The 14,698-nt window shown below is 40.2% G+C and overlaps 2 protein-coding genes across 2 annotated transcripts; one reads left to right on the forward strand and one right to left on the reverse strand.

Annotated features, from left to right (window-relative positions):
• Nucleotides 1-2,659: 2,659 nt before the first annotated feature.
• On the reverse strand, nucleotides 2,660-5,499 carry polr2k (RNA polymerase II, I and III subunit K). The gene is made up of 4 exons (XM_088929094.1): nucleotides 5,431-5,499; nucleotides 5,106-5,177; nucleotides 4,185-4,277; nucleotides 2,660-2,830 (listed from the first exon to the last, which is right to left on the reverse strand). Exons 2-4 carry the CDS (start codon nucleotides 5,164-5,166, stop codon nucleotides 2,808-2,810), a joined length of 177 nt encoding a protein of 58 aa, XP_088785220.1. The 5' UTR covers nucleotides 5,167-5,177; nucleotides 5,431-5,499; the 3' UTR covers nucleotides 2,660-2,807.
• Nucleotides 5,500-9,495: 3,996 nt separating this feature from the next.
• fbxo43 (F-box protein 43) lies at nucleotides 9,496-13,542 on the forward strand. Its single transcript, XM_088929354.1, has 4 exons — nucleotides 9,496-10,967; nucleotides 11,999-12,104; nucleotides 12,553-12,738; nucleotides 13,294-13,542. The coding sequence occupies exons 1-4, from the start codon at nucleotides 9,496-9,498 to the stop codon at nucleotides 13,540-13,542; spliced, it is 2,013 nt and encodes a 670-aa protein (XP_088785480.1).
• The last annotated feature ends 1,156 nt before the right edge of the window (nucleotides 13,543-14,698 follow it).

Consider the following 14,698-nt stretch of genomic DNA (forward strand, 5'->3'; position numbering starts at 1 on the left):
GCATGCTAAAAAAATATCTTCAAGAATGATAGATTAATTATTCTCAATTTTATTATGAATTGTACATTTTTGGTACAAACGGGATGCAAAACTGTTTACGAATCGTAAGAAAATCATTCAATTTTACGAGGATGTTTAATTTGTACTACCGTTGGTAGCAACAATCCCTCAGTTAATGCACTAATTTTAGTGTTAAGTAATTATTACATTAATTATTGAACGTTCCGGAATCAAATATATCACAAATCACATAAAAACGTGATGGGAACTATCAGGAATTGACAAAACACATGATTGATTTAAAAAAATGACTAGTAGACATTACTTAACCAAACGAAAGCTCCAGAAAACGCAGCAGTGATGAATTCAAACAGCCAACTGCCAATATGTAACTTTTTACAGCTACAGCGGTTAAAGCCAAAAACTGCTCCACTGGCTTGGTAATGAATGATATGGCTTGGTAATAATGTTAATAAAGCATTTAATTTTATACAGTATACGTATTAACAGTCCCGGGATTCGGGCACCGTGCAACCCACCGACGTGGGAGTAAAACCATTTTGAAAAACTTACCCAAGACCAGACGAGCGATTCGACAGTTGTGTCTCAGGCGCCTGCCCACAAACGACGTTTATACAAATCAACAGTCTTATAATCTCTGAACTTTATTTTATATGTTTCCCAGGCACAACGTGACTCTTCGGGCAGGCGCTGTAAAGAAACCCGAAACCGGGCGATCTAAGCAGTTTGGCGTCGGTTTCTCCTCCAGCTGAAAAGCGTTACGTTACCGTGGCAACCGAAGGCCTTCCTCTGTTTCTCGACGCAAGCAGCGGCGAGACTAGGTCTGAGAGCAAACCGTGAGGGGGAAAGGCGAAGGGAGGCCGAATTTATATTATACACTGTCACTTTGATCTGGGTATCAAAGTCCGCTTAACAAAAAACAACAACAACCGCTTTTTACTGCTACGCATTACATATTCATGGTCATTCGTAAGTTAGGCATCGGGATACCCACACCTGCAATTAAAAAAACAAGGTACAAGAAACAAGTCACAGAAAGAGAAAATCCGTGTTTTACAATACATGTGTACGTCGCCATTTATTCCAATTCAGAAGCATGAATGAGTTTTTAAATATTTTTTTTTAGTCGTATCTACAAATACAATCGTTCTTCCGCTGATAATTTATGTGTTTTTTCCCCCCACCTAGCATGGGTTTAAAAAACGTTGTCGATACTGTTATCATTAGGAAAATAATCAATTTTTTTGTAGCCGGTGCTTCCACATTTTATTGAACAGACATGACAAAAGTAAATTTATTAATCTGTTTTGCATTTCTTATCGACAGTGGAGTGTCTAGAAAAGCGCTACATAAGTGTAAGGAATTATTATTATTATCATCTGTAACAGTGTGGCCACAGCTGAAGTCTACAACAAGCTGCAGTTCCAGCTGTGCACTGAATACTGAAGCCCTCTTGTGGGATTCCATCCCATCTCTGACCAGTGAACAAGCATGTACCTGCTCACTGGTCTCTGAGCCCTAGATGGCACACATTGTCCCCACTCATCCCACAAATGCTCACTTGGGTATCTACAGCATGACCTTAATGCTGATAACCTCACAGCAAAGCTGTTGCTACACAAGAAGCATTAGGATGTTGTGTCGTCCTGCTGGAATCTTGTGCTTCTGGGTAAACCTACAGAAAGGGTGATACATGGACGAGATGATAATGACACAGGTATGAATGACGCAGTATCAAACACTTTACAGTGTTCTGGTCTGATTTACTTCTTCTTTAATTCAGACTTAGAATTGCTGATTATTTCTGCCCTACCTGCCCGATTTAGAGTAGCCAATTACACGTTTTTCATGTCTCATTTCCCAGCTCCATGCCCCTTGACCTCACGCAGGGCAGAATGAGGAAGTGCAGGTTGACTCTACCAGCCCACCCTCCTTCAAGCCACTTGACTTTTAACTCTTCCTAGGCAACACCGCCTCCTACTGGAGGATCAGCACCGATCGGAAGAGTGGCTTGTCCCTTGCTGACAGAACAGCACACCTGCAATAGGGGTTGCCGAGCCTGGTGTGCACTGCTGCTTGGGGAATCCTGGCCAGAGTTGATGAATGACAGCCAGGATCAAACTGAACCAGCGACCCTGGTGCCCAACCTGTGCTTGGACTGGCAAATTTACCAGCGGAGTGGCCACCTTCCTTCATTTCTTTTTTAAACGTGGTAGGAGACTTCATGAACAGTCAACATTTTCACTCGGTAGCATCTGTTCTTAAAAGGCGATTCCTCCACTGTATTGACGCATAAAACCCAGGCTGTAGATGTATGCCTGGGTCAAAATACAAAACTTGCTCATTCTGGGGGGAAAAATGTTTAAATATGAGTAGATGGAAATGCAACAACCCTTTTACATACCGTGTAGATGTGGACAGAAACCCGGGTCTGTGAAATTCCAGACCACAATGGTACAGCTTCTGCTCATGGTATCTCTGGGAAGCTGCCTAATCAAAGTTCTGGAGGGAACCCACTGAATGACCAGGCCAAAGCACGGTCATGATTCTCTCCTCTGGACCTGCACAAGCCACAAGCCCGCATGTGTTGTTCAGTCTACAACAGCGATGCTTCGACACAGCAAAGAACCCAGAATGGTGTTTCTAGTTTTTTTTATTACAAATGTAAGCAATAATTTACATTTTTCTGAAAAAAAAAAACAAAAACAAAACAGAAATACGATCGTTTGCACTAAATCTTAAAACAATTCATCTCAGGGAAAAGGGGATCCAACAGGTGAGAAACTTCAACGGGCATCAAACACAACCACTGGAATCACAAGAGTCAAGGAAGGAAACTGCCACGAAGTGTTACTGCTTCAAGTTTAAAAGCACAATATTCAAGTGTCATATTAAGAATAATGAAGAAAGTATATTCAGATAAAGGTATATATTTAAGTCAATGCAAAGTGAAACATTTATAGCAAAACGAAACATTGTTATTGAACAGAAAGCAACTGAACTTTTTCCATATCATAAGAACTGCAAGATGGATTTTTCAGATTGCAATTCAAAAGCAATGCTACAAAAATTTATTTACGCCATGGAGAAAAAAATTATCATTTATATGAGAAAATTATTGCATTTAAATGCAAGTTAATTTGAGAACAATGTAGCCTACTATATTAATACTGTATATTGCATTATACTGCATATGCAATAATATTGTCCTGTACAGAGTAGCATTGACATTAACAACAGTAGAATATCGTCACACTCCACTTTTTGGGAAAAGGAGTCCTTTGTATACATGAAGTACATCGTATCAGTAAGCATTCCCAGGTTATACACGGATTGTTTTAGCCATTTCTGTGACAAGTAGAAATACAGGTTTCCATATGTTTTTAACCTGACACGGTGCTGTACTTCACATATACAAAAGACAAAACATGTGCTCCTTTAGATTATTTTTTTCCAACAAGAGGAGTGAGACAATATTCTACTTTGCACAGGACAATATTATTGACAATATATTATACAGTACAATTCAACATACAGATTTAATATAGTAGGCAACATTGTTCACAAATTAACTATTGCATTTAAACACAATTTTCTCATATAAATGAGATACTTCTCTTATAAACACAATCATTTTGTCGTATGAATGAGATATTTTATTTCCTCGTGTTGTTAATAAGCTTCCGCACAATGCATGCAATACTATGAATTCAGTGAAATTTACTATATTTTAAATTTTATAGTGTTCTACTTAAAAAATCCATAAAAATTGCATCAGCATGGAAATTAAATCAAGAAGTTGAATCTACTCAGATTCTATTTCTCAGTTCATTATATCTACCGTAGATAAACGTGCATGATAGACTCAACACAAATGTTTCTCTACATTATGGGACTAAAACTAGATTCATGCAACACAATGAAAATTAAGTGTATAATATATTTACAATTTGTCTTGCAAAGGATAAACCTAATTACAATCAATCACCCCAGGTGTATTTTTAAAACTGAGATCATATTTCAATTTGAACTGAGAGGGGTTGAAATCCATACTATACTACAATGTTTGGATCTGTATTCCTTTAGGAAAATGTAAAGTGCACAAAGTTAGCTACAGAACTCAACTCTCAGGCTGAGTGCTATCATTTCAAACCAAAGGATACATCTCTTTGTTCTTTTCTTGTACATTATTCGGTAACCACATTCTCTGCATCTGATGGGGTCCCTCGCTTTAATTTCATTTTCTGTGTGACATTCTGAAATAACATATGGAAAAAAGAAAAACAGCACCATATTGATTAATGACAGACTTAAGAGTTTGGACACAGGATCACAAACTCCTCAAAAGTAAACTGTCAAGTTAAATGCAGTTACACTGTGTTTGTAAACATCCACAAATTTAGACAAACGATAAGAAATGTAATAGTCACTGGAATGGTGTTAAAAGATAAGGAAAATAAGTTTAACTGGCACACTACTGAGCATTCAGTAAAATCAACAACACTAAAAAATGTAAATCATTTAAAAAAAACTAATTATATATTTTTTTAAAATTTTAATGCAAATGGTCAAAATAAAATCCACTACAGGATTCATTATGCCCATCGTAATGTAGTCAAACTCAAGTATTTTAAATTAAACAGATGTAACTTACAAACAAGTGTTGTAAAAGAGTAAGACACATACTAAAAACCCTGTACTGTATTTAGAATATAACTATTTTTCAGGCTAAGTCAATACAGACCCCCCAAAGAGCGGCTGAAAAAATCATTTTGATCCCACTGATGCTGTGCAACTCGGTATTTAAGGGAACAGCTTATTGAGTCTAATTTCTATTTTTACTATTCTAGACTCTACCAACACGACACAATACAGCGTGAACGCAGACCCTGAATAACTGTTGAGGGCATATTCGGATTTAAAGGATGATGTAATTCGGTTCATAAAAAGTCATTACCCTTCGTAGGGGTGTATCGATAAAGATAGTAACTAACGACAGACATTTTCTCGAACAGTGTCCCTACTGGACGTTTCTGGACGTGTCTGCACGACCACCATTACACGCACACAAAACAACGAATTACCTCCACAAATATAGATCATGGGTTGTTGTTTGGGAGGCTGCAAATCCTTCTGTGAATCCATTTTGTAATGTACTGAAACAGAAAAAACCAAACCACGTGATAAAGAAATGTCGTTTTAGATCACTGTGTACTACAGTACTACACGTTCTAGCTACTCCACTGTTTCGTCCAACATTTAGAAACGTGTAGTTAACATAAGATATACACTACACAACACACAAACAGCTTACTAAGAGTTGAAATCTATACACGTTCAACAGGTAAGACACAAAGATGACACAGGAATGTTTTTGAAGAAAACATAAAAATTAAACCGTACGCTTACATAATCTACAACGTTCAGATTTCTGTAGTTGCCCACCACGATTGCTTACTGCACATGCGCATTCCTCTATTGACCTACCATTCAACGCAAAGCCTGATTGGACCACAAAGACCTCACTACCCATTGGCTAGTTTGGTTAGTTCAAGACTGGCTATGTAGGAGATATCTAAGTTAGATTTTTATTTTGTAACATTAAAATTCGGGTCATAATGTAGATTTTTATCTTCCGGGAGAAATATGAACTCTTGTTTTGTCTCGTATTACATCACAAAACAAACAGCACCTCTGAGGGAGGTTAATTGTGTTGTACTTTTGTATTAATAATTGTGTGATGTATCTGAGGTACTGTATCCGTGGTCTGATGATCATGACAATTAAAATGAATGCGAAAATTTTCAAGACTAAAAACAAGCTTATAAAAATGTATCAATAGATTTCAGAATTGGAAAGTATAACAATGCTCAAAACTATTAAATATACACATAACTTTACTAACGTATTTGGAATAGAATATACATCTAAATCTGTAACATATCTTATCATTGGCTTGTCATATTTGTAATGTCTTACCCGGTGATGTTTTTCTCTATAAACAATAAGATGAACTGTTGAGTTTGTGTGTTTTTGTATAACATTTCAAAAATACCAGCGAAAGTAATTGAACACGATCTGAAATGCTCTTTTATTGTGCGAATTACGGTCGTGGAGTGCGGGAGTCACGTATACTTCACGTAGTATGGTAACGCGAACGAGACATCTCGACCAATCGCAGGCTGGAGCACGGAATTTGAACGTGCAGCTGGGCGGCTCTCAGCTGGGGGGTTTTTTTAAGTCTATGTTTGGGTTTTAATGAAAATGGGGACGCTTTCGTAGATTTTCTCTCACTCCTCGAGATCTTTGTTTATAAGTCTGTAAGTAAGCCTTTTCTTCTATCGAATAATGGTAAAACGATCATTTTACTCTGCTGAGAGCTGAAATGTACGTTAAAGGGTTTCACTAGCAACAGGGTTGTAGCTTGTGGCTGTCGTGGGAGAGGGCGGGTCACCACACCAGTGGGGTGAGCTCCTGAAAGTCCGTACAAAGACAGAGTGTTGGTAAAATAAACGTACATTCCTTAATTCAAAGTCCCCGGTGAAACGGTTTAAAACTAAAAGGTCACGGGTGCAAAATTAAGACTCGGTGTCCGCGGGTTTCCCCAACAAAACGGTATAGTACGCCCTCGAAAACCAACCCGTGGCTCGGTTTGTTTGGTGTAATACGTCTCATTCGAAACCGGCATATCTGATGCAAGTATTCTGAAATATTGTTTTGGAAAATATCGTAGTGCCTGTACCTAGTACAGATCCACATGTCGTTATGTTCTAATCCGAGCATATAGTGTACGGTTCTGTTTGATTTAGTCACACGTTAGCTGTGTTTCACTTTCACGCGAGTAGTACTCTCCCTGCACTGGGGTGCCTGTGTTTGTGCTGTCTCCCTGTTTTCGGGCTGAGGCAGGAGAGGGAGCAGGAAGTATGGCGCTGTGCATCGGCTGTGTGAATGTGTGCCCTGTTCCCGGCCTACACTCATACTCAAAGACAAACACTCGCTACATGTCGAGTAATTCGCCTTCGTCAACACCAGCGCTTACACGTCCCGCATTGTTCTACTATATGAAATCCCGATTTTGCGTGGTGTTATTGACTTGGGCCCCTCTATTTCTAGTGGCAGCTGTCATTTAACTACCAGCAGAGAAAGCAGAAAGATCTCGAGTCTGAAGTCCTCGTATCTGGTGTGAGGTCTAATCGAATGAGTGCGTCTAGCTTGTTTTATGTATTCCTTCAATTCTACCGTTTACTCGCTTTAATGAAAATCTTCTCCAAATGCAGCTAAACGTTTGTGGAATTTGTTATAGCTCGACTTGAGATGCCCGTAGGTAGGAATGTATACTTCATCATGAGGTAATAAAAGCTACTTTTCAAATTTCTCATCTAGAAATACGCAATCGGATCAACTATTGTCGTCGACCCCGTACGGCTTTAACGACGTCGTCCTTGTTTTTGAGCGACCAATGCCCCGAAGTGGAAAAGGGGATCATGAAATGCATCCCTTATTTTGTCTTGAGCAAATTAAAATGAATTTCGTTAACTGAAACAAAGAAAAAGCTAACTTTCAGACCTGTGGAAAACTAATTAAACTGTCTTCGGAGAAACTGGTTTAAAAAAAAAACACCTCAAAAACGCTTTCCTACTGGGTATGTCGGTTTTTCCTTAGTAAAGCGACGCTAGGGATTTAAATGTCCCAGACAGACTGGGGATTTAAATTCTGCGCAGCATGGTCACCACGCAGCCGCACTCGGGCCCGGGGAGAGAGTGCGTGTGTGTGTGTGTGTGGGGGGGGGGGGGGGACTTCCGGCAGCTGGCTTGGCGCTCCGCGAGGCCGGTTTGTGCGGGCGAATGAGACGCGCTGCGCCGCCACGGGCGCCGAGTTTGAAAGTGCGCGAGGGAAAGGGTAAACCGAAGCCGCGGCGTGAGCGTCGGGAATAACCATGGCAATGCCGGCACGAGCGCGGGTTGCCATAGCCGGTGTCGAAGCCACATCTGGTGGGGGGGGGGAAAAACAAGCCCAGTCTGTGAGACCAGCTTTTTCCTAAACCCGTCGCCCACATAAAGGAAGCTGAGCACTCATTTTCTTCTTCCCCCCTCGGTACGGTATTACATTTAAAACCGTCTAAAGTGAAATCATCCTTACCAGAGAGACTGACGTCAATTTCTCCTGAGGTTTTTTTTTTTGTTTAGGTAGGCAAGGATATTCATATACAGCAGCCGTTTCAGTTTTAATTAACTTTTTACTTTTTTTTTTTAAAGGCTTGGTATACGATTTCTATTTCTTTAACCCGCTGACAAGGAGATGTTGGGTCACCGTCACGTCGACCATTTAAACGCGAGTAGTTCTGGGGAGAGCTTGCGAGGCAGCGAATTAGGATGTTCGCCGGCGGCTTTAGAAATGGGAAATGTTAAAAAAAAATAAATAAATTGTTGGTCTCGGTTTTTAACCGAAGAGCGCTAAACACGAGAAACCGCTTTATGGAACGGTTTCACTGGAAATCTGACAATAGATGCGGCAACAGCTAAGTGAAACGTCGTTGACTCACACGAAACGATAGAAGCCGCTGTCCAAGAGGCTTTAGTAAACAAAGTGCGAGGTTTATATACGAGTAGAATACTATTCGATAGACGCCAAGTAAAGAAAGCGGTTTAACGTTATCCCTTTGAAAGGCTAACTCGAGTTCTACACGAATACCATGTCCTGATACGGTCGTGTGAATCCGATAGAAGCCTGCCCAGATCAATCTGCCAGGATTTGTTGGACCCATGCTGGAGCACTAACACTTTTAAATAGTGCTTTCTGAACAGCCCGTTTTAGGAATGCCGTGACCAAAGCCCTCGGCCTTTTGTAGTAGGACTGAATCAATAGCTAAACGTAGCCCTTTGTGGACGTAAGGTTTCAAATCCTTTAAGCTGCAAGTTAAATTCAACGCGTACAATGCAACTTAACAAGCCTCTTTGCTGTGTGCAGCAGCTGGCAAAAGCGTTTCGTGGTTATTTTCTAAAACGTATTTCTAGATTGTTTATATTTTTGCTATCCTGTTAATGGTACTGGTGCAACGCGTTTTTCATTGTACCATACATCCTTAGTTTTACAAAGTATTGACACGGTATTGCCTCATATTATAACAAAACTACATAATTGTTCTAGCAGTTATTTATTAATGTGTTCAGGCAGTCAAAGGCGTCTAAAACGGTTTTAGAACTATTTAGCCTTGAAGGGTTCCAGTTATGTTCCTCTCTAGTTTTAGATGTTTATTCAAAACTGCAACCCACTGAAAACTATTGCAGTTCTAGTCCTTTCAAGAGATGGAAAACAAAAATCCATGCATTCTTAAAGATGAATTGGATATAACAATACTAGATGTCAGTTTAGAATGCAATAATGGTAAGTTTTTCTCTTTCTTAGTGGATCTCAAAAGAAAGTGCCTGGAGTTCACCGGACGCTGAGGAGGCTGCAGCAGGTTTTGACTGAACCATGGAGCAGAGCTTCGGATCCGAAGCGCCGTTTCAGGTCTCCAAACGGAACCTTCCAGGATCTTCCCGGGACAGCGGGCGCCGTGAAGTACTGGACGCCTTAAAGATGGAGACGGCTAAAACGAGAGAGATCATTCGGAAGCTTCTCTCGGGTCCCTGCGCATCCCGGCTGTCGGACGCGCGCCTGCCCCACGCGTGCTCTTCCGACTCGTCCTCTGCCACGTCGAAGGACGGCAGGCTGATGGATTCGCTCACGAGCTCGGGGAAGGAGCGCTGGAAGGAGAACTCCGTCTCCTCTCTTAGCTGTGAAACTCCTAGAGTATCCAAAAAAGATGCCTCGTTACGGAGGCGCCTGCTCATGTCGAAAGCGGCCTCTGGTGGGAAAGGAGGATATGGGAGGACATCGCGCAACAAGGACTTGACATCTTCAAGCATTCCCAGTATCGAAGAGGAATATTCCTTTGGGCGTTTGGATTCTCCGGGCCCCAAATGCTTTGAAGCTTTAGTAACCAGCACTTTAAAAGCTGAAGAACCGGCTTCCTGCAGAAAACGCCGTCTCATGTTCTCCCAGAACAGAACCTCGACGCTTGAAGATGAAAAGAACGCAGGCCTCCAGCCTTCAGTGAGCGAATACCCCAGTCCGGTGCTCCTTGGCACAGACGCAGATCTTGATGAAAGCATTATTTCTTGTTTCCCAGATGAATATCTTGCCCCAGAATTGCTAGAGACTCCCCGTTCTGAGAAGCTTCCTGAAACCGCGAGGGAAGACTTTAAAACTCCTGTACATAGTCTTGCCACAAACTTAAGTGAGAACTTGTCGGTCTTGAGCAGTCCATCGTTGACCCCCATTGTGAACTTTGATGCCTCAGCCAACGAGGATAGCGGCTTCAGCTCTCTGGGACTGGATAAGTCGCAGGATTCTTTGGATGACCATGATGGCTCATTCCAGGAACTGCTGCAGCCGGTCAGAACAAGGGAAACCCCCAAACTTTTGGAAACTAAGAGGAGGTCCAGACTGGAACGGCACCGCAGGCTCTCGACGCTTAGAGAGCGGGGGTCCCAGTCCGAGGAAGAGGTCAATAACTTGGACTCTGCGCCTCAAGATGCAAAGTCCCAGGTCAGAGGACAAAAGGCACTTATTTCAAAGGAAGACGACAAATTATTTTTTACTGAAACTCCAAGAAATAAAAGCACTTTAAGACACGAGGATTTCGCAAGAACGCCTGCCCTCCAGATGGTACATGCAATTTGCCGGAGGAGTGTGAACAGGCTGCCAGAGCAAACCAGCTTGGAGGATTTGCTGGGAATGTCTGGGGGTTCGGAGTCATGTAAGACTACGATGCCTCTGGAGGGGCTAATAGGAAGGAAGATGGGACTGGAAAAACTTGACATCCTTGCAGAGCTCAACCTGAGGAACTTGAGACATGTTTTAGCAATGATACTAAATCTGCTTTCTGCAGAAGATATTTACAGGTATGTGCATAATGACACATCCCAGATGTCACAGATGTGTGTCCCTATCATGTGTCACCCCGTTATGTTTCATACCTGCATTGTTGATGAATTGAGGAACTCTATGTGAAATTCCCCCCCCACATGTAGTTTTTCAAGACGCCCAAGTTGGCGACATAGGCGATTTGTGGATTTTGTTTTGGAAATGAAAAAATGTTGAAGAGCAAAATCTCTCATTAAAATTCTTCTCCTTGTAGACAAGGCTATTGCACATGACTTAGATTGTGAATCATTGTGTCCAAACACCTACTCCTACTACCAGCCACTGCATGTCTGAGCCAACCAAGGTGTGATCTCTAACTTTAGATGCATAAACTGTGTGTCGGGGGGGAATCTACCCTGAAGCACAGAATGACTTTTGGTCGTGATGAAACCACACATCTTTCGAACCTGGTGACACTTTGTTTTTTATGGGTTATATATGCATTTAATATATATCAAATGTATTTCTGAACTATATGTTGGAATATATCTCAAGCTAGCATTCCTTACGGATGTTAATTCCCAAATAATTTTATGTTGCATTATTTAGGAATGTAACCTGGACTTGGAATGGGACCCTCTGTACTGTTTTTGTTTAGATACAAATGAAACATACTTGGTTTAACTTATGGTCTCTAAGCCAACACTATTTCATTGCTTCTTATGGGGAAAAAGCCTCCCACTTTAAGGGCAAAATTCACACTCTTACAGTCCCAAGCTCCCAATATTTACACCGTTCTTTGAAAAATGCCCTTTATACAGCATTTGGCAATGATTTGTGACTTTCTAGTCCCTAACACCAACATGTATCGGGGACCTCATGTACCATATATTTAAAATATCTCGTCAGTGTTTGCAATTTAGATTTGTGGAAAATTGTAAATCGTGAACAAAATATTTTTTAATTAGACCAAGGCTATAAACCATTTCGTACTTTGCACTAGTGTATAGCCATCGACAGTATTTTATGTATCATACATTGTTGAGGATTGTTTTGCTTTTTGTGACAGATTTGGCCAGGTGTCTGACGTCTGGGATGAAATCATTTTGCAAGACAAAATCATTCACCGAAGACGAAAATCATACCTGAAAGATCTGAAATTGGCTGCAGAGGAGGTATGTGCATCAATAGTTCTCGCTAAAACTTTCCTGTGTTTGTGTCTAAGGTTGATTTTTAAATTTCCAAGAACCTGTGTGGATGCCAGCATTGCTGGTAATGGACTACGGTTCCATTCAAGGAGAGCCCTTTTGATTCTGTGCCTTTGACTTGTGTGGGCTATTGAAACCAAGATAAGACCCAGCTTGATGCCCCTCCGAGTATGGACTTTTACTTTCATATAATTGAGCCCTATACAATAGTACTAATGATAACATTAAATTGCCTGAATGGTTTATTACTCCTTTCAACGTCTCCTAACATCTTTATGATGACATTTCCATGTGACTTGAGACACTTTTAAACTTTAGGAAAACTCCCACATATAATTTACAGAAAACCCCTACGACACCAGCTCTTCTCATGATAATGGTCCGATTTAAAGGAGTTGCTTCTTTGTTTTGACAGGGTAGCGCTGTCCGTGTTCCAGATGCAGAAACAAGGTTGAATCTCCTGAGCCGGTCTGCTCTCAAGTCTGTGCAAGCACAGGCCAAGACCCCTAGTTCTCAGACTGCTAGATCTTCCAAACAGCCTTTCACACCAGTTGAGTACAACACGGCCCATTCAGAAAGTAAACAAGATGAGTTTATAAGGGTGAGTTGAATGTGCCAGAAAAGAGTGGAGGCTTACTGTAATAGTTCCTGAAGTTTTTCTCTAAAATTTCATTTGTCCAGTTGGGACAGATGGGTATTGTGAAGTCTTTTTCTACAATCAAATTGGCAAATGAAAAGCAGAACATTCAAAACTTTCAGTATAGACTGACAGTTTTCATATGAGAGGGTATCTCTTATTGCCCGTTACAGATCTTGCATTTGAGAGTTGCAGTATATTACTTCTAGGAAAATACAGATTTCCATCCAACCAAGTGTTGTACTAAACCAAGTTTTGTTTGGATATTGCTGGCTGGGTTACCCAACACCACAGTACTTCCCTTGAGAGGTTTTTGGAAGAAACATTAGTCGCTTACCTTTGTTTTTGTCAGTGGGTTACACAAGCTAATTGCATATTGAAACCAAGGTTTACATTTAATTTCATATTTAATTTAATGAAATTGGAATATGTCAATGTGTTGTTGTTTTTTTAACGCAAGCTGTCTTGAGTAAATCCTTAAACAAATAGCTCACTTTTCTTTCCCTTTTCTTCCTGCAGGTGGCCAAGACCCTGTTTAATGATGAGTCTCTAAGACCTTGTCCCAGGTGCCAGCGTCCTGCTAAATGTCACCCTGTGAAGAAGCAGGGAGTGTGTAGTCAGGAAGCCTGTGCCTTTCATTTTTGCACAGACTGCTTGAGTGCCTTTCATGGGTCCAAGGAGTGTGGCAGCCGGTCTGCAAAACGCCGAACCAAAAAGGAGGTGCTTCCAGGAAGCGCGCAGAGCAAGCGCAACTTAAAAAGATTATAAATGTCTGTACAAAAGCACTAAATGTATATATGCTTTTCTAGAATATCATACTTTTTTAAATTATGCGTCTGTACAATGTGTGGACTCAAATCTTGAAATCATAGAAACCAAATTAGCTATTAAGTGTTTTAATGTCTTTTAATCAGTTTGATGTAGAATGTTTCATAGTCTGCAAACGGGTTTCTTTGTATATAAGTTTTAATGGCGTGCCTGTACAGTTATTCCTTTTTTACTACTTTTAATAAAGTTGGTTTTAATTACTTGTCTCCACTCATTGTCTGCCTAAGCCTGTGTGTTTTAAAAATGTGATTTGTGAGCTATTTAGAATTTTACAATTGAATCTTTCACCCTAATTAAGGAAAAAGATGAAAACATTCATAGGAACTGTGTAATAAGTTCATTTGCATGTAGATTGGAAAATCTCTTAAGTGACTAGCTTTTTGTTCTTTTGGTCTGGCAGCATTTTCATTAAATGTATGAAGTTCTTTAAGGACTAGTCTTATTACAAATGCTGTGACAAAGTAATCTGGAATAGATTTAAATGTTGTTAGACCAGTTTATGTCCTGCCAAGACTTTTTTTTTTGTCTTGCTACTACTTTTTTTTAGCTTCTGCCAAACCACAGCTTTCTAAACAAGATGGGCCGAATGACCTCCTCTGGTTTCTAACTGCTGTTCTATCACCAACTTGTACCGGTGTGGTTCTTTTTTCCAGGAAAATAATCCTGCAATTGATTTGTGAACTATTTTTAATCATTGGCTACTGTTAACTATGATGGGAACTATCTGTAATATCAGTGGACTGGATGGATGCATATTATTGTTTCTATTTTTTTTTGCAGTTTATTCAGAGTATATAAATTGAATATGACTTATCAATGACCTCTAAATGTGTGGAAACTAGTAGCTTCAAATTTAATTTTAGTAAAGACAGAGGCTGGAGTTTTTAGATCTCATCTTCTGGTCCAGATCAAACAGTGCCATCTGCTGGATAATTATTATTCATTCAAAATTCTTCAAAAATCTAAATACTGTACTAATCACAGTTGGATTTATTTTAGAAATTGCTGATGTAGCTGTAATCAAATGCTTCTTTGAATTGTCTGGTATAGATATTAACCATTTAAAAACTAAACATTTTCAGTAAATATAGTGACT

The sequence above is a fragment of the Atractosteus spatula genome, chromosome 12, assembly GCF_055471065.1.
Source record: "Atractosteus spatula isolate fAtrSpa1 chromosome 12, fAtrSpa1.hap1, whole genome shotgun sequence".
Taxonomy (NCBI): Eukaryota; Metazoa; Chordata; class Actinopteri; order Semionotiformes; family Lepisosteidae; genus Atractosteus; species Atractosteus spatula.

Bases quoted from the DNA above. Each gene is read 5' to 3' on its own strand.
- polr2k (XM_088929094.1), bottom strand. From the start codon at position 5,166: ATGGATTCACAGAAGGATTTGCAGCCTCCCAAACAACAACCCATGATC. The intron at 4,278-5,105 runs GTAATTCGTTGT...ATGTTATTTCAG, and splicing joins CATGATCTATATTTGTGGAG to AATGTCACACAGAAAATGAA. The intron at 2,831-4,184 runs GTATCCTTTGGT...TTGTGATTCCAG, and splicing joins CAAGAAAAGAACAAAGAGAT to TGGTTGTGTTTGATGCCCGT.
- fbxo43 (XM_088929354.1), top strand. From the start codon at position 9,496: ATGGAGCAGAGCTTCGGATCCGAAGCGCCGTTTCAGGTCTCCAAACGG. The intron at 12,105-12,552 runs GTATGTGCATCA...TTGTTTTGACAG, and splicing joins TGAAATTGGCTGCAGAGGAG to GGTAGCGCTGTCCGTGTTCC. The intron at 12,739-13,293 runs GTGAGTTGAATG...TTCTTCCTGCAG, and splicing joins AACAAGATGAGTTTATAAGG to GTGGCCAAGACCCTGTTTAA.